Source organism: Phoca vitulina, unplaced genomic scaffold (genome assembly GCF_004348235.1).
Source record: "Phoca vitulina isolate PV1807 unplaced genomic scaffold, GSC_HSeal_1.0 scaffold8, whole genome shotgun sequence".
Lineage (NCBI taxonomy): Eukaryota > Metazoa > Chordata > Mammalia > Carnivora > Phocidae > Phoca > Phoca vitulina.
The window spans coordinates 47,912,737-47,940,686 of NW_022589711.1; the positions used below are offsets into that span (position 1 = coordinate 47,912,737).

The 27,950-nt window shown below is 39.0% G+C and overlaps 1 protein-coding gene across 3 annotated transcripts; it reads right to left on the bottom strand.

The window, feature by feature from the left end:
- Positions 1–26,897, bottom strand: TFRC (transferrin receptor). Of its 3 annotated transcripts, none has more exons than XM_032406797.1 (19): positions 26,805–26,897; positions 20,224–20,285; positions 19,440–19,650; positions 18,206–18,419; positions 16,892–17,041; positions 16,609–16,714; positions 14,728–14,841; positions 13,503–13,601; positions 12,984–13,123; positions 11,374–11,531; positions 10,508–10,627; positions 9,293–9,378; positions 8,661–8,724; positions 7,639–7,706; positions 6,813–6,871; positions 6,515–6,596; positions 4,814–5,035; positions 3,668–3,808; positions 1–3,072 (listed from the first exon to the last, which is right to left on the bottom strand). In XM_032406797.1, the coding sequence occupies exons 2-19, from the start codon at positions 20,257–20,259 to the stop codon at positions 2,830–2,832; spliced, it is 2,313 nt and encodes a 770-aa protein (XP_032262688.1). In that variant the 5' UTR covers positions 20,260–20,285; positions 26,805–26,897; the 3' UTR covers positions 1–2,829. The 3 variants fall into 3 exon arrangements, with proteins under 3 accessions (XP_032262688.1, XP_032262690.1, XP_032262689.1); XM_032406799.1 differs by having other exon boundaries at positions 2,607–3,072; positions 16,609–16,711; XM_032406798.1 differs by lacking the exon at positions 26,805–26,897 and adding an exon at positions 26,007–26,794 and having other exon boundaries at positions 2,607–3,072.
- Positions 26,898–27,950: the final 1,053 nt, after the last annotated feature.

Consider the following 27,950-nt stretch of genomic DNA (forward strand, 5'->3'; position numbering starts at 1 on the left):
TCAGTGTTCAAGCATTTTTATTAAATCAGGTAAGGGATTTCCACACTGTTGCACATACCAGCTTGGACACAATTTTAAGGGCATATCACTTGTTTACAAAGATATAGATGAGCAGTAGGTTGGCAAGTCTAATAAGCCATGTTTAGCCAACTGAAATTTCAAGAACATTCAAAGAGGAAACACAGTAAAGGTCATGCAAGTTCTAGAACAGTGAGTCATGATAGAGCTCACTTCCTTTATCCTTTACCTTCAAAATGCACTTGATATCTATAACCAGAAAAAATCTGAAGTCCAGCAGGTTGTTGCTAGTCAGATACACATTTCATTCAGGAATATTAAGCCTCTTACCACTTAGTGGCTTTTTGGATTAGAAATAACTGAATCCTCACCATGGAAAAGAGGTTTTTGAAGAGATTTACTGCTGTAAATGGATGCCCATTATTCATATTATGTCTTGAAGTTACTGAGCTTTCATTAAAGTATGATAAAGCGTGATACCCAAACCAGGGATCTCAGCTATGACCTTTTCACTCAGCTACACTAAATACCAGTTCAAGAGAAAACACTGTGAAGACTAAACAGACTGCGAGCAGTGAAGCAGTTCAGTGAGGCTGTAATCATCTACATCGAGGTTAACTTAGGCAGGTGACGCTAAGTTTAGGAACCTTAAGAGACCCTATGGACTTTTTCTTAGGTGACGATTTCTTAGGGTGAACTACTGCCCTATGACAAACAACTGATTATCAGGTTTATAATGATGGCTGACCAGAAAATAAAGTCTTACTCATGTAGCTTCAAATTTATTTGTTTACATCTGTATTTAACTGAAAACCACCACATACTAATGGGTAGGTAGACATGATCAAAGATCCTTTTGCAAGCCTCACTTCCCTATACCTTTCACTCCCCACCCGCCCCCCCCAGGCCTCCTAGGCAAGTTTCCCCTGATTTAAGCTAAAAGGTCAATTCTGGATTCCAACTTGTATGAACTAAGTTTACAGGAGAGAACATACAAATAAGGAGATAAAGTTAAATTCATTTGTCAACGGCAAACATTATAAATGTATACTACTTTCCCGCTAAACAGAAGACCTGGAGAAACCACAAATATAACGAGATACTACATTAGGTTTAAAAACAAAGAATCTCGAAGGAAGTAATTTTATTTTATAGTGGCTGAATTCACCCACCAAATGCTTAATGACCATAAAATGTTTCTGCAACTAAAACTAAAAGAGAATTATAGGGAGCTGGGAATACATGTTAGATACTAACGATCTTCAAGCTTTGAAGATGTCATTGCATGAAGAAAATTATGGGAAACACTGTTCCCGATAATTACGTACACCCTTAGTGTAACATATGGAGATCACTGTCTCCGATATAGACACTGTGGTAGGCAAAAACTACCTTGTTCTTTATACATTATGGAAGACACTGCTCCCGATAATGTGAGTTAGGTTTGTGACAAAGGTACTGGAAATTTTGCAAAATTCGAATCAAAGTTACACCTTGGATAAATTGAGCTGTAAAATTTCACACATATGAGTACTATCAAGCCTTTAAGTGACATTAATTTATAACTTGGTTACAATTCCTTCCCTTTAGGAGAACTGCTATTTTTATCTGGTTGGCTAAACAGAAGTCTAACTTGATTAGCAACCCCCAATTAAATGGAATTCTTTACTGATATTTAGCTTTAAAATTTTTTTTGGCTTGTGGCTGTTTTCTAAAACCCATGAGTGTTGGCCATAAATGCAAAACTTCCAGTATCTGTTGGGTTTTATTAGCAGATGCTGCTTTTATTAAAAAAAAACGACAGTATAACTGTCATAATTATGGAAGGCACTGCTTCCGATAATTATCTTCTATAAAAAAAAACACCATTTATAGTGAACTCTGTCACTGATAAATAAACAATAAATATCTCAGTGCCAAAATGATAGAAAGCTTTTCCAAAAAATTAACACTTTGGCCAAAATTTGGCAGTGTGTTCTTTAACGTCTGACGAACTGAGTTTGAAATTAAACACCTGAAGCTGGTTCTCTTTCAAAATACTTTGGGAAACACAAAAACGACAAAAAACTAATGAACAAAGGCTTACGGGGGAGGGGAGGATGAAAAGAAAATATAGGTCTTTGGCTTCTGGTCTCCTCTTTTCATAAATAATCTTGAGGTTAACACATTAAGGCCTTACTCCTGTGATAAACAGTTGAACCTCATTTTATCCAACTGAAGGACCTCTGCTTCAGACCTCATGGGCAAGAAAACAAGTCCCATCTCTTCTGAAAGTTAACTGTTTCATTCAAGGATGTGGAAACCAGCTAAATCCTTAAAGAAGGCATATATCTCATTTGGAGAATGAGGTCTTACAACCTGGTATCTCCTATCCAGCACCAAATGAAGGCAGAGGATCACACCAAGCCACCACTTCCAGCCTTCAGCAGGTACCACCCTCCTCCTCCCCCTTAGAAGATACCAGTTCATGTCCTTAGGATTTAGAGCAATAATTCATGTAACTGGTTCTGACTTTTTCATAACTGTAACAAGAAAGAGGCAGTTACCATACAAAGCATTTAAAATTTTAGAGATGATCAGAGAAAAGATTCTATTATGAACATTTTTAAGTCGTTATTCACTTTAACTTGAAGTGCAGGTACCTACCCTGTATTAAAAGCTGCTGCCTAAAGATATCTAGGAGTACCAAGATGGTTGGGTAGAATTTTAACAATATTAGGTTTTGTAGCCCTACTAAAAATTTAGCACAACCAGCACAAGTCTAGAAATCACACTACCCTGATGTTCTTATAGAAGTTATGGGCATTACACTTAAAGCTCATTGTCAATGTCCCATATGTCACCAGAGAGGGCATTTGCAGCTCCTTGAATAGTCCAAGTTGCTAGAGCCAACTGGTTTCTCAGCAGTGTTTCATTAAAAGCACTGTTATTTTTCTGACGCAGCTTCAGATGCTCTAGTAAAGCTGACAGAGTGTGAGAGCCAGACCCCCAGAAGATGTGTCGGAAAGGAGAATCTCTCGGAGATATGTAGGGTGAGAGGAAGTTATATTCCACCTATGGAAACAAAAACATACAAGAGAACTTACACAGTGCTGGGACTTTTGCTGTGAGGGGAGGACCTGATGTAGTATAACAACTGTCATTCTCTCACTTTAAATGTCAAAAATCCCCAAATTTAAGAACGTGGAGAACCAGGCTACTAATCTTGTAACATTAAAATTATAAAGTAAACTGTCAATTCATTTGTAAAAGTGAACTCTAATTGTATTGGTTTTTTTTAGTTACAGAGCATACATATGGAAGATTTACAAGTTCCCACTGTAATGAAGTCTCCTGCCTCTTCCGAGCAGATTAAGATAAAAGCAGTTAAGGGCTGAATTAGAGAACAGGAATACAGAGAAAATGACAGCTAAAAATCATTAATGATCCCTTTCTAAAAAGGTTAATACTAGGTCAAATGCCTTTTGTATTTCCAGTTTAGATATGTCAGTTCTAGGTCTTGCTAATAAGAGTTAAAAATCTGTGCTCAATTCTAAAGCAGCAAAGGATCCTAAGGTCCTAGAATTCCTACTCTACTTTTTAGAAATGCAAGATTTACCAGTGAAAAATCAACATACTTTAGTTCTCCCTTTTTTAGACATTTACTTACTTTCATGATACGGTCATTGATCTCCCTCATGATATATCTGTTTGTTCTCTCTGCATTCTTATAATCTGTTGTTAGTCTGGAGGTGGCTCGGAAAAAGTCTCCACGAGCAGAATACAGCCATTGTAGATTCAGACCCATCTCCTGAAGCAGAAAGACATGAAACTTCCTATGAGATATTTATTCTAAGGATATTATTCTACCTACCTTTCTAATTTAGTGGTAGCAACTGAGACAGTTCTGATAAAAGGGGGTGACTTGCGGGCAGAGAATGCTAGACTTAGGCACCTTGCCCATGAGGCCCCAGGCTCTACGAACTGGAGTAATACACTTGTATCTGAGCCCAGCAGATAGCACAGTTATCCATTCTTAGTCTCCCAAGGAAGCCGTCCTCATCAAGAAATTTAACAGAATTTACTTAATATATAATCCTGGGCAGTATATTGTTTCCAGGCCAGTTTGCTGATGGGGGAAAATCTTAACCATTTTGGCTCAATGAACTTCACAATCTAGTGATTTTTCTCATAAGTCCCATTTTCTGATCAGTTATAGTATCAAGTTTCAAGAAAGCCATAATCATTAAGACTTATCAGTGATTTACTTCATTTAAGGGATCTGTTAAATTGACTTTTAGTACCATAAAACCAGTTGGAAACCACCTATTACTATTAATTTGATTTTATCAAGCATTTGAATACTAGGCACACAGAATCAACACTAAGTAAGATTGTAATTACTGGCTATGTTCTCTCTCCATCTGTGACATCCCTGAAGGGCATGATATATGATATATATAGATATATATATATATCATATGATATATGGCCCAAACTCATAGGTCCAGAGTCATGGTTGAGATCTTTATATTCTCTGGGTCCTCTTTACAGGTTGCTTGGAATTACATAAATATAACATACCTTAGGCTAATTAGATTCTGAAATACTTACTGTGGTATATCCTAGATTTATAACCCACAGCCTCTCAACTTTCCTTTCAAATGAGTTACAAATTCTATGAAAACTTATACATTAGTTCACTTTAAAATGTACTTCAGCTACCAACCCTGTCCCTCCTCAGGAACAGCTAAACATCATTCTTCAAACTGTTGGATATTTCAGCACTAAGAACCTGATTTTAATTAGTGCTCACCTTTATGTCTGCTCTGAATTGGTTCATATCCCTCACAAATCCAAGTATTTTGTCATTATACATCTCATAGTTCAGGTTCAATTCAAGATCATAGGTGAGTTTCATTATAAGCTGACCAGCTACTTCTGCTGCTCCAAGTGCCATTTCATTCAACTGAGGAATTTTCTGTTTCAGTTTCTCATAGACATCCATGGTAGTACCCAAATAAGGATAATCTGTGCCCTGAAAAACAAAGCTAGGTGAATGTACTCACAGGTGGGTCGTAAGAATAGGAGCCACACATTCATTTTACTATCAAGGTAATAGTAGTTGGAATTCTTCCCTTGCTTCTAATGTATTCCTACTCCAATTTTATCTCCCATCTACTACACTGGTACCACTTTTGCTACTTCCTCTGAACCTAACCTACTCCTAGAATGACTGCTTTCTTCTAGGTCCTACAGAATCCCTGTTCTATTGCATCATATACCCTAAACAGATGTCTAGCCAAATTTCTTGAGGTTGTATCCTTATTTTCCTCTCTCTGGGAAGTTTGGCTCATTAAATAAGGAAAGAGGACAGCATACGTGAAGTGTATTTTTGATATAAAGTGTCACACTTAGACTAAAATTGACCTTCTTTCTAATGATTCAGCACTCAATCCATTCATACGTGTTACCTTTCTAACAAGAGGTTGTCTCTACCTTCATTAGACAATTTAAGTAACTATTTCAACTCCATTTTCTTTACTTTCAGACTATATAGTTCTGTATTACCTGCTAGGTTTTTGACATCTAAGAAGTCAGTAGGAAGTTTTTGAAAAACCTTCTGGAGGTCAACAGAAATCATCCATAAATCTCCTCAACCCTAGGACCAGACATTCAGTTCTTCTTAATGTACTAAACAGATATTGTGACCAGCTATTTCAATGCCATCCACACTGCTGTTCTAGCAGAAGGTCAAGAGAGTTCCAGCTACATTAATCTCCAAATCCAGATCTTACATCACTCCCTTGCTTCAGACCTTTCCCCTCCTAGTCCCAGGCCAAAACATCCAGTGATAAAAAGTCACGTGAGGACCTGGCCTCTGTGAGATCAATAATTTGATGCAAAAGTTAACACTTTCCACCCTGACCTCCTATACTAAAACTCCAGGATCTCTTCATCCCTTGGAGAGCCCACTACAGGCCTGGCTTTCCAACTTTAGCACTTCAGCACAGAGGCCTTCATCCTTCTGTTTACTCAGAGTAGCCTTCAGGGCCTTCTAACTGGCTCCTGAAACAAGCCAATCTTGCTTTCCTACAACTTGGTCTGTTCAAAGTTCTGTCTCGTAACAACCTTACATCTGTTTGGTTTTTGTGCTTTTACCCATAATCCCTGTTCAAGAGATTAACATCTTTGGACAAATGTCTGGAACGATATCTTAACAGGTATCAAGTACAGCAATGTCCAGGTGAACCTTCTGTTTGGTGGAAATATTCTATATCTGCACTGTCCAATAGGTAGTAGCCTTGTTATTAAACTCATGATACCTAATTGAAGATGTTTTAGCAAATAAATTCAACTGCTAATTAAGCTAACCAAGAACAATTCTACATTGAGACTGATAATAAGGGAGCATGCAATAACTGCATGTGTATAACTTCTTAAAACATTTTAAGCACTCTAGGTCTCAAAATTGATGAAAGAAGATCTAAGATATAACTTTAGAGTTCAGACTTACCTCACAAAAACAGAAAGAAACTGCTGGGATTCCAGAATACGCAAGGAAAGGGAAAGCAGCATTATCCAAAGAAAATTCCTCTCTGCAAGGAAAGCAAGAATGTGTCTCTAGAAAGTTTTCTAAGTAGCAAACTGTGCTATCATGCAACCCTACCCCTATCCCCAAATAAATTCTTAAATTGACTCTAAGTATAGGTGAGCTCACTGCAAGGTTCGGTTTAGATTTCTACCTAACAGAGCAGGTGTTACTGGATGATTTTGCTTTTCTATAAGCTGTTCATTCACTTTTCTCAACTTACACTTTGTTGATCCAGTTGCTGTCCCAATAAAGAGACTGCTTAGTAATCGGATGTTTCACCTGTAAAATAAAAAATTAATTTGTCACTAAAATGAATCTTTCTGGACATAGTTATTCAGGCTGGTCACAAACATATTTAGATCTATAAACATTTACTGTATCTTCTTGAAAAATTTACTGTATCTTCTTGAAAAAAATTTAAGATCGTTAAAACAATCTCAAATTTCTAAAGTTATTCCTACTAGGCTCATGATGTCACGGTTCCTTCAGTTACAAGGAGAAAAAAATGTTCTCCTCCTTTAACCATTTTAAAGGTGGGTTAGCCTCAATTTTAAAAGCCCTTTCTAGCCTTCATGATAGGCCTATCTTGTTTCTGTTTTTTTCCCCTGTAGCTCATTTTATACTCCTGCAGCCTAACCTGCAAACACATTACTGCCTTGCTGGAGACTCTATAGCAATTCCTAGTTTCCCAGAGGATCCAGGCCAGGTTCTCTGACCCTTGTTCCGTCCATCTTTAATCATTCCACAGGTGCCTGAGCGGCTCAGCTGGTTAAACGTCTGCCTTCGACTCAGGTCATGATCTCAGAATCCTCAGCAGGGAGTCTGATTCTCCCTCGCTCTCTGTGCTCTCTCTCTCAAGTAAATAAATAAAATCCTTAAAAAAAAAATCATTACTGATATATATGGCCTCTAAGCCCATTACGCCAAATCTCCTTCTCCCTATTGCAAAACGTGGTTACTTACGATGGTTTAAACATCATTTTCCATCTTATTGTAAATTAGATGAAAAATTAAGTTACAGATTTTGTAATTAGGTATACACTCACATCTTTCATCGTTTTCTCAATAAGCGAATACAACAGTGGGCTGGCCGAAACCTTGAAGTTGTTGGTACCTGCAAAGAGATTATTTTAAAAACACTGCCCCTTCTCTAGTCAAGTAATTTTTACATGGCAGCTTCTACAACCAAAAGTACTCAACAAAAAAGGAAGACAATAACTTAGATGAGTGGCCAAATACAACTATCCTCTTCAAGAACTAGACAAAAAAAGTGATTTAAGAGTCAACTTCTTTAGTAACTGCTAACCCTAATTTGACTCGACTGAAGCTCTTACTCCTGAGTTGGCATATGTTAATGTTAATGATTTGTTTTTTGGTACCTTTCTAGTTCACCTAATTAGGGCAGTCATCTGCTAGCTACTGTCTACTCGCTACACTCCATACATTCTGCTGTATAGGTAAGATAGCAATAACGACGAATCCAATAAAAATTTAGTTCAATTTTAACTCCTTCCTTTTTCTTTCCAATGAGATATTTTACTATTCTCAGTTCATCCACTGGCTACCTCTGCACTTTTAATAACATTCAAATTCTTTTAGAAGTTTGACTATCTGGTATTTCTATTCGTGATGCCACCATCTAGCTAGATGTGAATTAGTCTCTAGAAGTACCATTCTATATGGTACGGTTTAGTTCCTTCTGGTCTAAAAAACAATCCAGACTCAGACTTTAGTGCATCAGAATCACCACAGTGCTTGTTAAAACACAGTTTGCTGGACTTGTGCTCCAGTTTCAGACTCAAAAGGTCTGAAATTTTACATTGCTAACAGTTCCCAGGTGATCCGAATGCTGCTAATTGAGGACCACACTGGGAACTGTTGCATTCAACAAGGCAATCTGCACCCATTCTACAATTTAATGGACTACTAAGAGAAAGCTAAGTCAGTCTTAATCAGGGAATGGACAATGTAAATTGTAGAAAATAATGAGTGTTGCTGTAAAAAGCTTTCTTCTGTTTTATTAGTAGTTTATCTAAATTCATAAACAGTTAATGAAAGGGATACTTACCAAGAATAGCTTTATCCAGATTAATGTACGTGAAAGCCTTTAAATGCAGGGAGGAAAGGTATCCCTGGAAGAGAAGGAAAAATACTAAATGTACTAATATGTATTAATCCAACTGTCACATGGAGCAGCTATTATTAGGGGCATCTTTTTAAATTTAGAGTCTATTCAGATTAAATATACAAAGGCAAAAATAATATACAGTTGACCCCCCTAACGTGGGGGTTAGGGCACTAACACCCTCCCCACGCAATTGAAAATCCACATATAACTTTTGACCCCCCAAAACTGAACTACGAATAGCTTATTGTTGACTGGAAGCTTTACCAGTAACATAAATAGTTGATCAACACTTATTTTGTATGTTACGTGTATTACGTATCGTATTCTTACAATAAAATAAGCTAGAGAAAAGAAAATGCTAAGAAAAGCATAAGAAAGAGAAAATACATTTAGAGGACTATACTGTATTTATATATAAAAAAATCCACGCATAGGTGGACCTGCACAGTTCACACCTGTGTTGTTCAGCATCAACTGTAATCAAATCTACAAGAGTATGGTTTCTGCAGGACAAATTAAGCCAAGACAAGTTCCGCTGCCCATTCTGGGGGTGGGTGCTGCACAGATAATACCTCTAGCCATTCAGTGGCGCCAACTGCTCCAAAGTCTCCAGCACTCCAGCTGGCAAAGACAATGCTTCTGCTGGGTCTGAAGCCATCTGAAAGGTAACAACAAGTTGTTTCATCTTAGGACAGGTTATAGGTAGGCGACTGACTTAAGATGAAGTCAGAAATTTCTAATTCAAGACGGCAGATTAAAAAGTATTTCTTTCCCTTTTGAGGCCCCAGGTGAAAGAACAACAACAGAAAGAATAAAAATGAATTTTAAAAGTAATCTACAAGGACTACTTGCCTAAGAGATCATTTGCAAAAAAGATTTCAAATACATGGTAGGGACCAGTTTTTATAGGAAGTCACTTTTTTCCCAACTCCATTCTTTGAGCCCCTTAACTTCTGGACCAAGAAATACTTGAAATCATGGTGTAACTACAACGTGTACCTTCTCTGAAAACAATCTGCGTAGAGGTCAATCACTTACAACGCTGGGTTACTTTACAAACAATTGTTATGAAATAGAATACAAATTCTCACCTTTAAGTTATAAGAAAGAGTTTTCAGAGGAATTACATTAATGACAGCTCCTTTTGGGACTATATGTGCCACTGCCCTCCATTCCTCCCCTTTCCTTGGGTATGTATTTTTTTGTATTATGTACTTTTGCATAAAAGTTAAGCACTGCAACTTACCCTCTGACCCAAAGATTCAAGAAGGTGATGGGGGTTTGTGTGTGTGTGTGTGGGGGGGTGTGTGTAGAGAAGTGGCCAAGTACCAAGGGAGAAAGGCTTGAAAGTGTTTATATATTATAAATATATATGAACATATCTAGTATTCTAAGTATAATATATAAAATTACATATTATAACTTTATAACAAAATTACAGAAAATTAGTACAGAGGTATACCACTGCTTGCTTTAAAATAGATTCCTTAGGGACCATGCTAGATTTGCCATATCATTCTGAATATGTCAAACTAAGAATTAGGGTCCAGTACAATACTTTTTTGGTGTCTCAAAAAGGAGCTGATACCCAATGCAATGAAGACACTACATGGAAAGCTGTTTCAAAGTCAAAGGCAGATCCAACAAAAGATGATCTGCTTTATACCTAAGAGCTCAGAGCCCAGCATAAGTGAACCATAATAATAAAGGCGAAAGTGAGAAATCATATAATATTTAGAACTATACATAGCACATAGATATTCAAGTTCTCAAAATTTGTACTCTACCTTTTAAGACCATATCAGAAAATATCCGGGCAAGCTCCAATAGGAGAGCTGTTCCTACGCTAGACTTTGCAGCTCCAGGACCCCAGGCATCCCTCTGAGCCCCTATTACAACATAGCGATCTTAAAAAAAAAAAAAGAAAAGATAAATTATACAATCAACTTTTAAACTGTTTTCTAATATCGAACTCTAGAATAATCATGTTAGTAAAAAGGGTAAAAATGCGGTATATGCTCTAAGGGTAAATAAAATATTTCATATCTGACTTAGGACTCCAGAAATTAAAAATTCACATGACAATACTAATCTCTTTCTCCTTATTAGTATTGCTACTCTTTCCACATTACCAATTAAGTTTACTCATCGGCTACCTATTAGTGCCCACTAACTGTTTAATAAGCAACCAAAGTCCACGGGCTTTCTTTACTAAATGATATGACTATTAGATTCTACTTAAACAGATGGCCTATTCAAGGGGTCAGTGGTAAATCACAGCCTACGTGCGCGTTCATTACGTATCATTTATGGCTGTTTTCATGCTGCGACATTGGAGTTAAGTAGCTGCAACTGAGACTGATAGCCTGCAACATGTTTATTATCTGCCCCCTTTAAGAAGAAAGGTGCTTACTGCTGTTCTATCCAATAACTTAAAAGAGATTTTCTAATCATAATAGCCAATTTTTGACAAGTTAATTTCCTAGGGTCTTATTATCTCCCAATAAAACTGACACCTAAACAGTTCGCTTTAGGACAGACAAGAGCTAGCATTCCACAAAACCAAGCCAAAGCCAGCCTTCCTGCACTCCCTCTTCTGGCCACATTCTTAAGAACTAGGAAAACACAAACAAAACAAAAACAAAGGTCTTACCAGGTTCTTCAAAACCTTTAATAACTCCAAAAACGTTAAAAATTCTTATCTCTTTCAGCACATTGTTCACAGTGAGCTTCACATTCCTGTTCTGGGAAGTCTCCAGCCTGCATGAGGAGTCTATTTCCCAGGCAAAAGGACAGTCTCCTTCCATATTTCTAGAAGAAGAAAAGAAACATCAGAGTTCTGAGTTACTGTTGCTTCCCCCAGGCTTTCAAAATCAGTCTTCCTTACTGCCCGGGGAAGGTCTAGGCTAAGAGGACATATAAAGAAAGCGTATACAAAATTTACTTCTTGGTGGCCAACCATCTGTATCTTACTCTGACCTGTAGGCAATCATTTGAAAATCAGTTACCTCCAAGTTTAACCAGTGTTTAAAAAAATTTCTCTACCTGTCCTCATCTGACACGTGCCTTTCTGCCAGAGACACGGTTATAATTTACATTTTAAGTAGATACCAAGATGGACTCAGAATGAAGTTCTTACATACAAGCCCATTAATACATCCCCATGTTTTCTCACTCTCTCTACTAACCAGTATACATTCTTATCTTAGTTATAAAAGAATATTTTCATGCTGCTAATAGTTAGGTATCTTCCCCTATCAAACTCCTCATATGTTATCCAAACAATGACTGCTCTACTCACAGAAGTATGTCAAAACATTACTACCCCCCACAACACAAGGATAAAATAGGGAGCTGGCTTCACAGGTTAGGGAAGACTTGTAAGTGGTGGTCGAACGATAAAAATCACCTATTAAAAATGCCTCGCAGATAGCATCGTTACTAGTCGCATAGTATTATACAGGTATCCTTACATGTAGATGCTCTTCATTTGAAACCAATCACCCTGTTAAGTAGAATATATTTCAACTATCTAATTAAGTCAAAGAAACATGATCAGTGGGGTTAGAGTAACTTGTTCTAAGTCACACAGCAAATAAATGTTCACATAAGTGTCTGAGACTAGATCTATATCCTGTGCCAATACCAGGTGGGAAATATGTCCAGATCAGGATAAAAGTTAATGACAATTACTCAATCAGATTGGGTTCTCTTATTAAAGAGGGATACTAAAACATTAGGGAGGATATCCAGGACTAATCATGACTATAAAGCATCTGGGAACTGTCATGAGAACTGAAGATATTCATATTCAATCTATGGACTAGAAAACTTGAATTGTTCTGTTGCTAAGAAGAAACTCTAAAACTAATAGGTGTTACAGGGAATAAGATTTCAGCTCAACATGAATTCTAACAGACCTACTCCAATAACTGAATGGGTTGCCATAGGCAACAAAGTGCTTTACCTCAGGAAGTCCTCAAGCAGAAGCTATGCCAGGAATAGTATACAAGGAATTCACTGGGTAAATTGACCAAGGACTCACTGAGTTTATAAATCCAATGTCTAATTATTAAGATCACCTTATGGAGGAAAAAATTCATGTTTATCTACAAGTTAACAGCTATCTACCCCATGATATGCCAAATATGGAAAATTATAGCCAATTGTTTTAAATGTTATCAAATTAACTGAAATGATTACTATTCCTTTCTAATCATAAAACCAGTTTTCAAATAAGAGAGCTTTCCAATAAGAACTTACTCAAACAACTTTTCTGCAGCAGCTCTGGAAATTGTTTGGACAGGAATGCTGGGCAATCCTGATGACTGAGACGGTGGAAACTGAGTATGATTGAAAGAAGGGAATCCAGGTGTGTACGGGTCACCTGTTCCCAGGTGAGCCTAGTAAGACAAAAGAATAATGTGCTCTGTCAGGCATTTGTTCAAGAAATCCCTATAAGATTCAGATTTAGTATGAGGGTATAGCCTAAATTTAGTTTAGCACCTCAAAGCCTGAAGGTCTGAGTGGCTCTACAACACGTTACTCTTGTTTTTATATGGCATATGCCAAATTCCCAATTCAAGACACTGTTGAGAAGGTTCCGTTAGCAATAATAACTAGGTCTCAAAGTCACATAATCCATCTTCTTGTCAGTGCTAGACTCTCCCAGAAAAAAAAAAGAGCATTTAAGGAAGGCATGTTATACTTCTACTAATACAGATGGAACCCAGCAACAATTTGTAGAATCCAAAAACTTATTTACTTAAGAAAAAAACTCACATGTCCAAAGACTGGAATCTCTGCATTAACAATGGGAAATCTAGCCTGGTCCATGTATATCAAGACACCAATTGCATTGAAACTTTGAGCATTTGCAACCTAAAGGAAAACATGTAAAGATCAGAAAATGAAGATGTAATCACACAAAATTAGAAGAATATGTATTGGGCTTTATGCTAAAAGACAAAAGGTTAGAGAGGACTGCACTGAAACCCCCCAATGTTTCAAATAGCTTATATGTTGAGACAAAATTCTTGCCTTAACTAACTCATCAAGGAGTTTCAAAGACAAATAATAAAAACCCATCCAACACAACCACGGTCTTTTGCTATGTTCCATTCTAGGTGCTTATGGAGCTTTGACTTTTAATTTTCCTTTTCATAAAGCATAGTTAGAACTGAATTCTATATATACATAAAACTGGGTTATATAGAACATAACAATTAAAGCACCTTAATTTAACAATAATTTAACAATCCTAATCCTATATGACAACAGAATATTGTTATTTTAAATTTAAACTGCTTTCACTTAAGCATTTCTGATTACTTCTTTTTCACTGAAAGATAATGACTGTAAAATACTCCAAGTGGCTCTGCCATAGTTTTACAAGTGTCCTACAGTTTAGAGAATTGGAACGTACGTAATTTGTTGAACACTTTAATAAATTATGTTATTAGGTATGAGAGTTTAAGACTGACAGTTTTCATTTTTTTTATTTAATTTTTTTTAATTTTTTTTTTTTTTTAAGATTTTATTTATTTGAGAGAGAGAATGAGAGACAGAGAGCATGAGAGGGAAGAGGGTCAGAGGGAGAAGCAGACCCCCAGCTGAGCAGGGAGCCCGATGTGGGACTCGATCCCGGGACTCCAGGATCATGACCTGAGCCGAAGGCAGTCGCTTAACCAACTGAGCCACCCAGGCGCCCCATGAGACTGACAGTTTTCAGAATGTAAAAAAAATCAATACCATTTAAATGAAGAATGGTAGGGGCGCCTGGGTGGCTCAGTCGTTAAGCGTCTGCCTTCGGCTCAGGTCATGATCCCAGCGTCCTGGGATCGAGCCCCGCATCAGGCTCCCTGCTCCGCGGGAAGCCTGCTTCTCCCTCTCCCACTCCCCCTGCTTGTGTTCCTTCTCTCGCTGTGTCTCTCTCTGTCAAATAAATAAATAAAATCTTTAAATGAAGAATGGTATGATACCAGTGTACTCAATAACTTATACTCACCTTTTCAGCAAAAGTGATTTTCCCTGCTCTAACGATCACTAAAGATCCATTCACAGGAGAGTTTAAATTCTCAAAGTCTTCTTTGGTGCCAAAATTAGCATGGACCAGTCTACCCTAGAATAAAGACATCAGAGTTAATGAGCATTACGGTAATTAGAACAGCCATAGAGTCTGAGACAGGATGGTTTTTACAGATCAAACCCAAGAGAGAAAACAAAAAGACAAAAAGAAGGAGGCGAAAGCCTAGAAAGGATGTAAGAGAGTTCTAGTCGAACCGGTCACAGTTATCAGGAGTGAATCAAGACTTTTGGCCTCCTATATTCACGTCTGGTACCATCACATGCTGCCTTTAATCTAATTCGCATTGACCTATTGACATTTAATCTCTTTTACATTGCTTCCAGTATTTGGGGGGAAGAGAAAAGCAAACAGAATATGATAAACAAAGAGACATATACCAATATAAATACTGTAGGCTAGCCCTGGCAGCACCAATTACATAAAGTTCCTAACATCTGAATGCTAGATAATTGAGGACATACATAGGAATGGGTCTTAACTGAAAGTTCTGATAATAAACCTGTGTGAAAATTGTTGAACACTACTACAATAAAGTGACTTGCATAGATCAACTTTTAGATGTTTATAAAAGCTGTTCATAATGTTCCTAAATTTTATTAATAGAGCTATCAACTGACATTGACAAGCAAATATCCAAATATAGAAAGCTCGCAGGTGAATGAAAATCCTGTGTTCTTTTATTTTTTTAAATGAATTAATTTATTTGAGAGAGAAAGGGGGGGTCGGGAGGAGGGGGAGAGGGAGAGAGAGTGCCAAGCAGACTCCGTGCTCAGCGTGGAGCCCCACACAGGGCTCAATCTCACCACCCTGAGATCAAGACCTGAGCTGAAACCAAGAGTCGGATGCTTAACTGACTGCGCCTCAGATGCTCCCAAACCCTCAATGTTCTTGGCCAGAAGTCCACCCACCTCCAAACTCCTAGCTTGTAGGTAGCCAGGGAAAGTTATATGGCACACCTAAGACTTTATCTGGCTTGAAGGCATCCACTAGATAGACCCCTGATATACAAACATGTTTTTTCACCTGAAAAACCTAGATAGATCTGTTTTTCAATTTCTGTAGTAGTTTGGCCATATTTGCCTAAATTTTAAAAGATCAAGCATTAAAAATTCAAGCTAAGACTAGACTCCAGCCAAGATGGTTACTTCTCTCTGTCCCCTCATGGCATCTTGATATACACATTCATTCAGCAAACACCATCATGTGTCAGGCACTGTCCAAGGCTCTGTGACATAGCAGTACATAAAGCCAACCTCTAGCCCTTCGCGTAGCTTACATTCTAGCATGGAAACAAATGTCAGGTGTGTAAGTCCCATGAAGAAAAATAAAGCAGGATAAGGGGAAGTGATTGGAGGAAGGCCATTTTTAACAAGATAATCAAGGAAGACTTCCCTAAAGAAGGGAAGAAGTGGAGAAGAGACTTGCACAAAATGAGGAACAGGCCATGTTGGTATTTAAGGGAAGAGTGGGGCCGGCAGAAGGAAAGGTAAGTTTTATAAAGGCCTTGAGGTGGGAGCATGCCTGCGTTTGAGAGTCTGAGGAACACCCAGAGAAGCTGGGGTGGCCAGAGCACAGTGAAGGAGGAAAAGAGCAGGAGGATGACTTAGGGCCTTACTGTCCTAGATGAGGACCTGGGATTTTACTTTGACTGTGGCATAGGAGGTTGAGAACAACAGCATCTCACGATCGGTTTCATTTTACAAGTAAATTTACACCAAAATCCTAAGAAAAGTAACGATAAGGAGTTTCTGAGCTCTTCAGCAGGGGAAAAAATCTCATGCACTGTTTTGCCTTACTTACAGTAACTGTCGCTGCCTTACTGTATGCCACATAACCCTCAGGACTCTCCACCAGGTACACCACGCCACTGTCCGTGCCCACTATGGTCACCGAGTTTTGAGCACTGCTAAAAAAGATTAAGTTAAAGTGAAGCTGAAGCTAAGGACAACCTTGGGGAAAAAAATTAAATGGCTTTAATACATTTAGCATTTGACTTGCATTATTTACTTTGAAAGTCTCTGCTATATTAGCACACCTGAAAACAGCTACTTACATGAAATCAGTGTACCATCTTTCAACATACCTGCTTTTGACCTGAATCTTAACAAAATGTTCATCACGCCAGATTTTGCTAAGTAGAAATGCACGGAACTGATTCTCAATGAAAAAAGCAAGGCTTTCATCTTTTTGAGATCCTGCCTCACGAGGGACATACGAATTTTCATTCAGCAGCCTAGAGGAAAAACCGTCACTGTTAAATGAACTGAAATTTAATTTAAAATAAACAATGAATTCAAATATCAAGCAAATTGTTTTAAAAGCATAACTCAATACTACTCAACATAGCTAAATTAACTGTGACCCAAAATTCCTGGGCTGACTAAAGACAAACTTAGGAAAAAATGGCCAAATATCTGAAGGAATTTATGTCTTCAGCTTGTTAAAAACTCTTTATCCAAAGTAAAGTGGTCCTTCAAGAGCCCCATCCTAAGGAGGAACCTGCTTAGGGTAGTTTTAGGGGAAATGAATAGTTTCCAAGAAATCTGTTGTAAGCAAAATGAAAGATAGTGTTACTGTTGGTGAACTCAAGAAGTACAGCTTTAATTTTCACCTACTTTGAAGCAAAACTACTCCTTGTTCTGATTTCCTACGTCTCATTGTAAATATATATAGATCATATAGATTTTTTTCTTTTGTAAACTACACTCTTATTTTATCTATAATGCCTGGTATATAGTATACACAAAAGTATTCACTAGATGAAGTAAAAATGCCAAGATTCCTAACCTAAGACTAAGAGAATTATTGTACCACTGCAACTGTAGGAAGCCAGCTAATAGGTGAAAGATGAATACATTCTTTACACAGAGTTAGGTAAGTGTCTACGGAAGATCTTAAAAACCAAAGGACAGAAACCTTAAGGACACTTCTTAGTGTATGGATTAATGAGAACAAGAAGAAATCAAGGAATACTAAAGACATGATATGTCTCTATGTCAAGTCGGGCAGTCAAGTTAGTCCTGATCTAAAGAGTAAAGAAGGCTACTGATACCCTTGTGGATAGTAGCAAAGCTCAAAATGACTTACAAGGGGTTAAGATGAAAAATCAAAGCAGAAGAAAGTCTGACAGCAAGCAACAAGCTATAAAGAGCCAGATGACAAAAAGATCAAAGACCTATGAATTTTTTAAAGAAAAAGGAGTGTCCTCACACTTCTCCCCATCCAACATAGTTTGAATTCTTCACTAATTGTTTACCCTCCTGCTAAACACAGGAAGCTTCTCCTAACTCTAAGAAGGCTTTCCTCCAGACTGTCACATTTGTTGTGTTGCACTGCTCTGAGTAATTGGTATTTGTTTAGGTATTGAGATTAAATTTGTGAAGTAGCGCAAGCTTACCTGATGGTGGTGAGGAAGTTTGTGTTACTCAGTCTCTCTGACAACATTGTTTTGAGGTCCGTCCAAAATAAGCGAGAAGGTGTTTCAGGGAAGTACTCTTCTGTTTCTGAAGGTTCTGTTCCCTCTGTCCCCAGAGACTCCGTTCCTGATGGTCTCTCACATTCAGCTTTTGGTTCTACACGTTTACAATAGCCCAAGTAGCCAATCATAAATCCTAAGGATAAAAAGTTTCATGGCTGAACTCACAGATTTTCCTTTATAATATATTCCCATAGGAACTGTTAATATTTTCAGCTAAGCCTTAAAAATACAGGTTTATTCAAATTGTAAGCAGTTTGAAAGTAAATAATCAATCTCAGTTTTGTATAATTTTAAACCTTTCAATCTAATAAATCATACAGTTGACTCTTGGACAATGTGGGGGGATGGGTTTAGGGTGTAGACCCCACACACAGTAAAAAATCTGCATATAACTTTTGACTCTCCAAAAATGTAACTACTAATAGCCCACTGTTGACCAGAAGCCTTATGATGACATAAATGATCGATTAACATATGTTTTGTATTTTATATGTATTATACAGTATATTCTTACAACAATACCTATTTTTTTCTTAACTTTTTCAGTATTTCTAGGCTACGAAGTTGGTCTGTAAGTTTTTTCAAATTGTCATAAATCTCCAAAAAATTTTCCAATATATTTATTGAAAAAAATCTGTATATAAGTGGGCCCACACAGATCAAGCCCATGTTGTTCAAGAGTCAAATGTTTAATAACTCGAAATAGTTACCTTTTTATTTTGTTTTTTTTTCCATGTATTTAAATGATCTCTACACCCAGCATAGGGCTTGAACTCATGATCCCAAGATCAAGAATCACATGTTCTACTGACTAAGCCAGCCACGTGTCTCTAAATAGTTACCTTTTTAAGATATAGGTAACTTTTCTTCCCAGAAGCCTTCCTTGAATCCTTAGGGCAAGCTTCTATGCTACAAATATCCGGTGAGTATTTCTAGTATAACATTTGCACATTACAATGAAATGATTCATGTGTCTTTCTCCCCCCACCAGGCTCAACTCAAGGCAGGCCTGGAATCTTCTTCATCATTGTATACCTAGTGCCTAGCATAATGGCACATAAAAAGGTACAAAATAAATGTTTGCTTGGCTGAATTAACACCCTTCCTAGAGTCTGTAACAAGGAACATTTAAGTTTTGAATGGCCACTCTTACCAATCAAGAAAAAGAGGACTACAGCAATAGTCCCATAGCAGATAAATCCATTAAGCCTTTTTGGTTTTGTGACACTGGCATGATTACCCCCCACGTTATTGTCAACACTCTCTTCTTCATCTGCAGCCAGTTTCATCTCCACATGACTGTTATCACCATCTACTTGCCGTGCCAGACTAAACCGGGTGTAGGACAATGGTTCTCCACGAAACTGAGATTTGAAAAAAAGAGAGAAAGAAATCATTATGAAAGAGAAGAAAGGGAAGAGGAACATTTACAAAAAGTTTGGTTGGGTACTGTACTTATTATTGGGCCATTATTAGGACTTGCTATATATTCTTAAGAAAAAAGAAGTTCCTCTTTCAAAGCGACATGCTTCCCTATGCCTAGTTCTGTCCATGACAGATGAAGGCTAGATCACACACTGGCCTTCCTCTCATTCAGCCTTCTCATTCAGGGTGTCTGTCATGTATGTCTACTAACATAGGTATATATTTTGAACAGCGCTTTCTTCAGTTCCTCTTATCCACTTGGCTGTCCCCCTCCCACCACACCCAAAAAATACCCTGGAAGTTCTTAAAGGATTTTCCAAGTTCACTCTACTCAAGACTGAATATACCCTTCCTTTGTGGGATCTGTTACATCTCAAGACCACCACTTCAACATAAACAAATACTTTATGATACCTTTGAATATTACTTCATGCTTACTGGGTGAGAGTCATTCTTGTATATTTCATATTCTCACAAACTGGTGACAAGAAATACAACCTAAAATATCTTACCAAGGTAGAGAATGCTGATCTGGCTTGATCCATCATTCTGAGCTGCCACACAGAAGAAGAGCCTAGTATTAAAACAGAAAATTAATATGAGATAGATACCACTATATCAGATAAGTGAGGGCTTTTCATTATCATGCTAGATTATTATACATCAAATTTACTTTTAAATATATTATCACCTTTCTAGAAAGAGTCTTTAACAAAGATATTTAGTTTATAGGATAACTAAACTTAGTGTAATCCTTGATTAGATCCTGAATTGAGGTGGGGTGGGGGTGGGGACAGGGACAAAGAATATTGTTGGGAGAAATAAATCTAAATACAAACTACATACTGGATAACAATACTGTATCAATGTTAGATTTGGAGAGTGCGATAATGGTATTCTGTTTTTGGAGGAGAATGCCCTTGTTCTTAGGAAATTAATGCTGAAGATTTCAAGAATGAAGTATCAGCTCAATTAGAGGAGCACGCGACTCTTGATCTCAGGGTTGTGAGTTCAAGCCCTATGTTGGGTGAAGAGATTACTAAAAAAAATAAATAAATAAACTTAAAAAAAGAATAAAGTATCATAACTTCTATTTTTTTTTTAATATTTTATTTATTTGACAGAGAGAGAGCACACACAAGCAGGGGAAGCAGTAGAGGGAGAGGGAGAAGCAGGATCCCTGCTGAGCAGGAAGCCCAACACGGGACTCCATCCCAGGACCCTTGGATCACGACCTGAGCTGAAGGCAGATGCTTAACCATCTGAGCCACCCAGGCGCCCCACATCCTAACAGTTCAGTTTTAAAAAGTGTATAAGAAATAAAGCAAATGTGGCAACTATTAATAACTGGTGAATCAGAGTAAAGGGTACAAGTATATATATACTGTACTACTATTTCAATTTTTCCTATAGGCTTGAAATTTTTCAAAATTAAAAATGTGGGGGGGCACCTGGGTGGCTCAGTGGGTAAAGTGTCCGATTCTTGGTTTCAGCTCAGGTCATGATCTCAGGGTCATGGGATCAAACCCCATGGTGGGAATCCACGCTCAGCAGGGAGTCTGCTTGAGATTCTCTTCCTCTCTCTCTCTGCTCCTCCCCTCCCCCCCAAAAAATAAATAATAAATCTTAAAAAATATGTGGGGAAAATTAGTTAGAATGCCACCCATGTTAAGTAGATTTAAGTAACTGAATTTAGTAGTCAAAAGAACAAATACAAAAGACAACAGACTAGCACCTGAAAAAAAAAAAACACCCAACTAAAGTAGAACTAAGCCAAGAATGGTCATGCTACAAAGACCAGTAACAAAGCATCTCCAATAAAAATGAGCGAACACCTGATCCTTCTGAGTAAATGAACAGTTCTTACAAATGATCCGGTAGATCTTTGATGCAAAAAGAATAGACAAAAAAAGAAAAACACAGTATGCAGACAAAGAGGCAAATTATCTGAGATGTTAAGTGTCTTGTTCAAGGCGGAAAACATAACCCAAAACTGAAGTTCAATGGGTTACTGGGTTATAAAAATTGTGTTCTCATCTCCAGAAATTTAAGAAATTCATCTTAACCTTTGAATCACTATGTTTATGCCTACAACTAATATAATATCATATGTCAACTATACATCAACACATCAATTAAAATAAATAAATGACAACCATTTTATTATTTTTTTTAAGTTTTTTTAAATTTTCCAGTAATCTCTACATCCAATGTGGGGCTTCAACTTACAACCCTGAGATCAAGAGTCACATGTCCTACCGACTGACCGAGCCAGCCAGCCAGGCGCCCTGACAACCGCTTTAGAAGTAAAAAACAACTCTGTAACCAAGAGAGTCCTATATTAAGTTAAAGCATAGGTATTAACTGAAATCTGGATTTTCTAATTATTTTGATTTGAGTGCCTCTAGATGTTTGAAAGTTATATTATGTTGAAATATATAAAATGGCCACTTATTTCATACTATTTTAAGGCTTTTCCGATACTACAATTACACTTACTGCACATTTAACATCCACATGGCACAAAGCAAACTGTGAGATACACGCAGATTGTAAAAGACAGTATATAAACTGGCAGTTAGAAAAGTCTCCTATCAAAACCTATTAACAACAACAACAAAAATTTAATGCCCAAGCTTTAAAGACCAGAGCTAAGAAGTAAGAGATCATCTTAGAAGCACAGTCTCTTGCCCTATCTGGTACAAAAAGTTTATCACTATCACTGCACCAGAACGGTACAAACCCAATCACTAAAACCAGAACTAGAAGACTCCACCCTGAACCAATTTTAATCACCCTTTTCTAGGAAAGAGCAGCTTTCAAGTTTAATATTCTTCTGAATCAGCCATTCCTCAAGGTTTCTGGCTTTAACTTAATTTTGAGACTAAAGTGACAACACTTTTAAATACATGATCTAAGGATTTAAATAAATGACGATGAAATTAAATGACTGCACGTCTGCATAAACAAAGATATTAATAGAATATAATTATGATTTTGTATAATTAAAATCGAAATATTTTTTTTTTTAGATCTTTTTTTTTAAGATTTTATTTATTTATTTAATTGACAGAGAGAGAGAGAGAGACAGCGTGAGGGGGAACACAAGTACGGGGAGTGGGAGAGGGAGAAGCAGGCTTCCTGCAGAGCAGGGAGCCCGATGCGGGGCTCGATCCCAGGACCCCAGGATCATGACCTGAGCCGAAGGCAGTCACTTAACCAACTGAGCCACCCAGGCGCCCCTCGAAATACATTTTTTACTGAGAAAACCAGTATGTTATTTCTATTTCAATACCTAGACACAAAATTAAGATTATAACATAAAAGAAATCAAGTTAGAGGAAAAAAAACTGTGACCTAGGCAATTCCCATTTTAACCCCATAATTTAATCCCACATCTATGAAGAACATGATAATTCTATGATCTATAAAAGTTGTTCCTTAAATTTTATATATAACAAATGAGTCATTCTTTAAAAATGACCTCACACACAGTAAAGCTCTGTATTTAAAAGAACCCCCTAATAAATTTTCTTGCAACTGAAATCACTTTAATTTATGTGCTCTAAAAGCATGGGAGAAACTTTCCATACCAGTTATAACTGTCTATAAACAGGTGGTTATGTTAAAAGACATAAGGATATATGTATTGTGTACAGACTCCTGGTTTTAAGACACCCCAAAGTAGCTTAAGACCTCAAGGTAGTTACTGTATTTTAAAAAATTAAATAGAAATTAATGCCACATTTCCAGAAAGTAGGAATAAAACGATTTGAATTATAAGGAAGTTCAGGACTGTATTAGCTAGTACCTAATGCCAACAACTTTTATATGGCTTATTTCAAGATGTCACCACTGCTGATAATCTATAACAAGAGACAAACCAAACATCACCTTGATTTTTATACATACTAGCACCTTGTATATATTTAGTGCTCTCAGATAACTGGAAAACCTATTCAGTTTCTCACATTAATAATGAAAACTAAGCTAAGCACAGAGCCCCCCATGTTTTGAACACGAAATGGAAGGAGGATCTGTAATGTGTTAATTGAGCCATGGGATGGAAGACAGGAAGTAGGCAAAGGTACTAGCTAGACTACAGTCTACAATTTACAGTTTACAAAAAATAGGGACGCCTGGGTGGCTCAGTCGGTTAAGCGTCTGCCTTCGGCTCAGGTTATGATCCCGGGGTCCTGGGATTGAGTCCCGCATCAGGCTCCCTGCTCGGCGGGGAGCCTGCTTCTCCCTCTACCCCCACCCCCTGCTCATGCTCTCTGTCAAATAAATAAATAAAATCTTAAAAAAAAAAAAAAAGAATTTATAAAGAATTAACAAAGAATAAAGATATTTTATTTCTTAACAGTATTGGGGCATGCTTGATGTATATGAAGTTCATTTTTCATATCATTTGGCAATTACATAAAATATATAATGAAAATCTTGGACCTGGAATCTTCTCCCATTCCTGCCACTATTCTGGTTTATCCTGGAATCATTGGGCAAAGCATGGATAGTAGGGAGATTTTAAAAAGTAGAAAAACTTTAGGGGCGCCTGAATGGCTCAGTCGGTTGGGCCTCTGACACTTGGTTTCGGCTCAGGTCATGATCATCAGAGTGGTGGGATTGCGACAGGCATCCAGCAGCAGATCTCTGAGCTCCGTGAAAGAGTTGGCTTGAGATTCTTTCCTTCTCCTCCTCCCTCTGCCCCTGCCCCCACTTGTGTGTGTTCTCTGTCTCTCAAATAAATAAATAAAATCTTTAAAAAAAAAAAAAAAAAAAGGCAGAAAAACTTTAAAGGTTACCTGGTAGGGCTCCAAGTTCTTAAGCAATTGATTATGGATACCCGTTTTGCAAACTGTTTCCCTATTCATTTGCAGGTGAAAATGAAAAGGTTACATCAATTTACAAAGCTTCTGCAGAGCCCTCAGGACACATATTATTGTGTACACCCAGGATGACTTGTAAAGAGATGGACAAGGTCTTTCCTAGTTTTAAGGGTCTAAAATGAAAAGGTTGTGCGGTGTCTGGGAGGCTCAGTCGCTTGAGCATCTGACTCTTGGTTTCAGCTCAGGTCATGATCTCATGGGTAGTGAGATCGAGCCAGAGAGAGGCTCAGCACTCAGCAGGGAGGCTGCTTGAAGATTCTCTCCCTCTGCCCCTCCCCACCAAATAAATAAATAAATCTTTTAAAAAAATGAAAAGGCCGTGGAGGAAAACAAAGAGAATCTTCATTCCTATTCAGCTTTCTGTAAAAAGACTGCCCAACTCAAAGGTCAGGACCACTTGAAGTCATTGCCATCTACCTGTATGGTGTTCATCTGAGACAGCACACAAGAAGCCCACAGAGAAGAGTTCCAAAAGGCCTCAGAGGATCATTTTTAACTAGATTTCACTGTTGTCTGATTCAAGTTTCAACAGGAACCTTGCTCCATTATAGATAAAGTACATTATCAGAGGCAAATAACTGCCACAACTTAGGGCAGAGTCAGTAGAGTCGTTGTCTCTACCCAACAATCTTCAGCACAGGCTAACTTCACAACCATTACTTCACAAAAACCTTCCACCAAAGAAAAGTTAAAGGGTGCTATGCTATATATAAATTTTTGGAAAATATTTCATATCGATAAAAATTTTTTTAATTTTAGGTCTTCTTGTGAAGTATATTGAGTTCATTACAATCTAAAACGGAGAAAAAAACCCAGCAGGGCCAACAAGTACTGTAGATAGCCTAAACTTGAGTTTTGCAATAGAAAACAACTTCTGGAAATCACCTTAAATGTCTTTGTCAATAAGGTCAACCCCCCCCAGCTCAGCCGCAACTGAATCAGCATCTAGTATTCCAACTCATATCTAAGCCTAGAATAAAGGTATCAGGTATCCAAATACTTCTGTAAGAGGACAACTATTTCCTACTTCAATCCTCTTACCCCACCTCCCAGAAAAGAAAGCAAAAGCAATTAAGTTCCCTGGTCTACCCAAGGTCGCTGGAAGCAGGGGAAAAATGTTAACCGAAGAGTCAAGTCACAAAATATTATTTTCTTACTTACCCTACCCACTACTACTTTAGCCATCCACTAGAAACACTAATACAATGGGCCTCTAAGGCATTTATCAATACAGCACAGCCTTTTAGCCATATCGCTAATTTCCTGAAAGCAAAAGCCACTTCCAATTCAAACAGCTTTTACTTAGCCTCTAGACCACAGCTTTCACAAAGCAGAAGTCTTATTTCTGCGTCTCCCACCTTACAACAAGGAGAGCCTAGCAATCAGAATAATCTTCGAGTCAATACCTGCGGAGTTCAGGGGGCTTCTGCCTGGGGAAAACTGAGAACCCACACACAAGGCCAGCTGCAACGCTGAAGATCAGGACGTAGCAGAGTTCAAACGCACGGCTTACAGAAACTCCCATCAAATTCCCAGGACACACTCGTAACCGAGTCGAGGACAGCTCTGTCCCTTTCAGCAGTGAGACCAGGGCCCGCGTAGGCCCCGAGAGCGAAGGGCTACAAGCTCAAGGTCACCCATGCACCCCTACAGCAACTCCCTGCGGACACTTCCCGGAGCGGCCACGTGTTCCCCGCAGAGCGGGTCTACGCTGTGGCAGCGTGGCTCGCACTCCCGCGCCCGCGGCCTAGGGTTGTCCCACGAGGTTCCGCATCTTTTAAGGACGAGCTAATGAGGACAAGGGATCCGGGTGGGCCTGAGGACCGGAAGCAGAATGGCGGGGTCAGAACGACAGTGGGGAACCCCTCATCTCGCCCTCCGTGCTCTAATGGAGAAACCATTCGCCGCTCCGCGACCGAGACAAGGCGCAGAAAAGCAGACAGGACAGCCCTTCTCCGCACAGCGGCTCCACCTCGCTGCACCTGCGGCCCGCTCCCCGCGCCGCCGCGGCCCCTTCCAGACCCGTACACGGACCCCGCTCCATCCCGCCCGGCCCTCTTAGAAGTCGCCGCAGCCTCCCCGCGCCCCCTGCGGCTCCCGGACGCTGCTGGACAGCACCCAGCGGTCTCCGGTGCGGCCCCGCCCTGCCGGCTGAGGAGAGGCCAGGAGGGCCGGCGGGATTCTAGCTTCGGCGCGTCACTCACACGGACACCCCTCCGGCCGCTACCGACAGAGCCGCCACAGGCCGAAGCTGACGCTCTCTGGGGGATGTTCGCCCCCAACCGGCTGTTTATAGCTTGGCCCCACCCCCTTCCGACCCCCTCTCCCAGGCTTTGCGTCACTTCCTGTCTCACGTAGACCCAAGAGGTGCCCTGGAAATGGACTGCCTGGGGCGAGGGGTGCGCACGCACCGGGACAAGGACCCTCGGCTCGTGTGCGAGGAGGGGCGGGGCGGGGCGGGGCGGGGCGGGGCGTGGTCGCACAGAAAAGGCGCCAAGACTGCAGGTGCCGGGAGGAGCGGTGGGGTCCGCGCACTGGCTTTCTCCTCGCCGCCTTCCGCTGCGGCGCGCGCGGGCCGCAGCCCTGCTACCCCGATCCCGCCGTCTAACCTTGACCGACCTCCAGGTCCTGCAGTGCAAAGGCAAATGGTGTTAGCGTTTACTCCTAAATGTTGGATACATACACGGAAATAATTCCGTAAAGTGTATGACCTTGTTGGAATATTAGGTAGCCACTAGCGCCATATTGTATATATTTTGCAGCCTCTGAAATATTTAGGATAAGCAAAAAGGAAAAAAATTAAAAGCAAAATGCAAATTTGTACATAGGATGTGTAAAAGCTGCACGTGGACCAAGACTGGCACAGTGCTTTGCATAATGTTTAATGCAAGAAGGAATGAAAGGGAAAATAGAAACAAGTGAGATTTATTAGGGGGATAGAATTGTAGATGAACTTTTATGTTCATTGCCATTATTGTTATTACAGAGTTGTGCAGTGTATAACAAATAAAATAGGATTCTTGTCATTTTTTTAAACTCTTACCAACATCCACACCCTCTCCCCGCCTCTAGGCGGTAATTTGCAGTCCAGGGAGGGAGATTAGACGATTTTACAAACAGCTACAAAGCGAGAAGAGGATGCAGGGCCGTAAAAGGGTTACAGATAAAGCACTTTCCAGGTCAGAGCCCCGAGGGACGCAGGACAGTCCTTTAAAATGCAAATCCAAGGGCGCCTGGGTGGCTCAGTTGGTTAAGCGACTGCCTTCGGCTCAGGTCATGATCCTGGAGTCCCTGGATCGAGTCCCGCATCGGGCTCCCTGCTCGGCAGGGAGCCTGCTTCTCCCTATGAC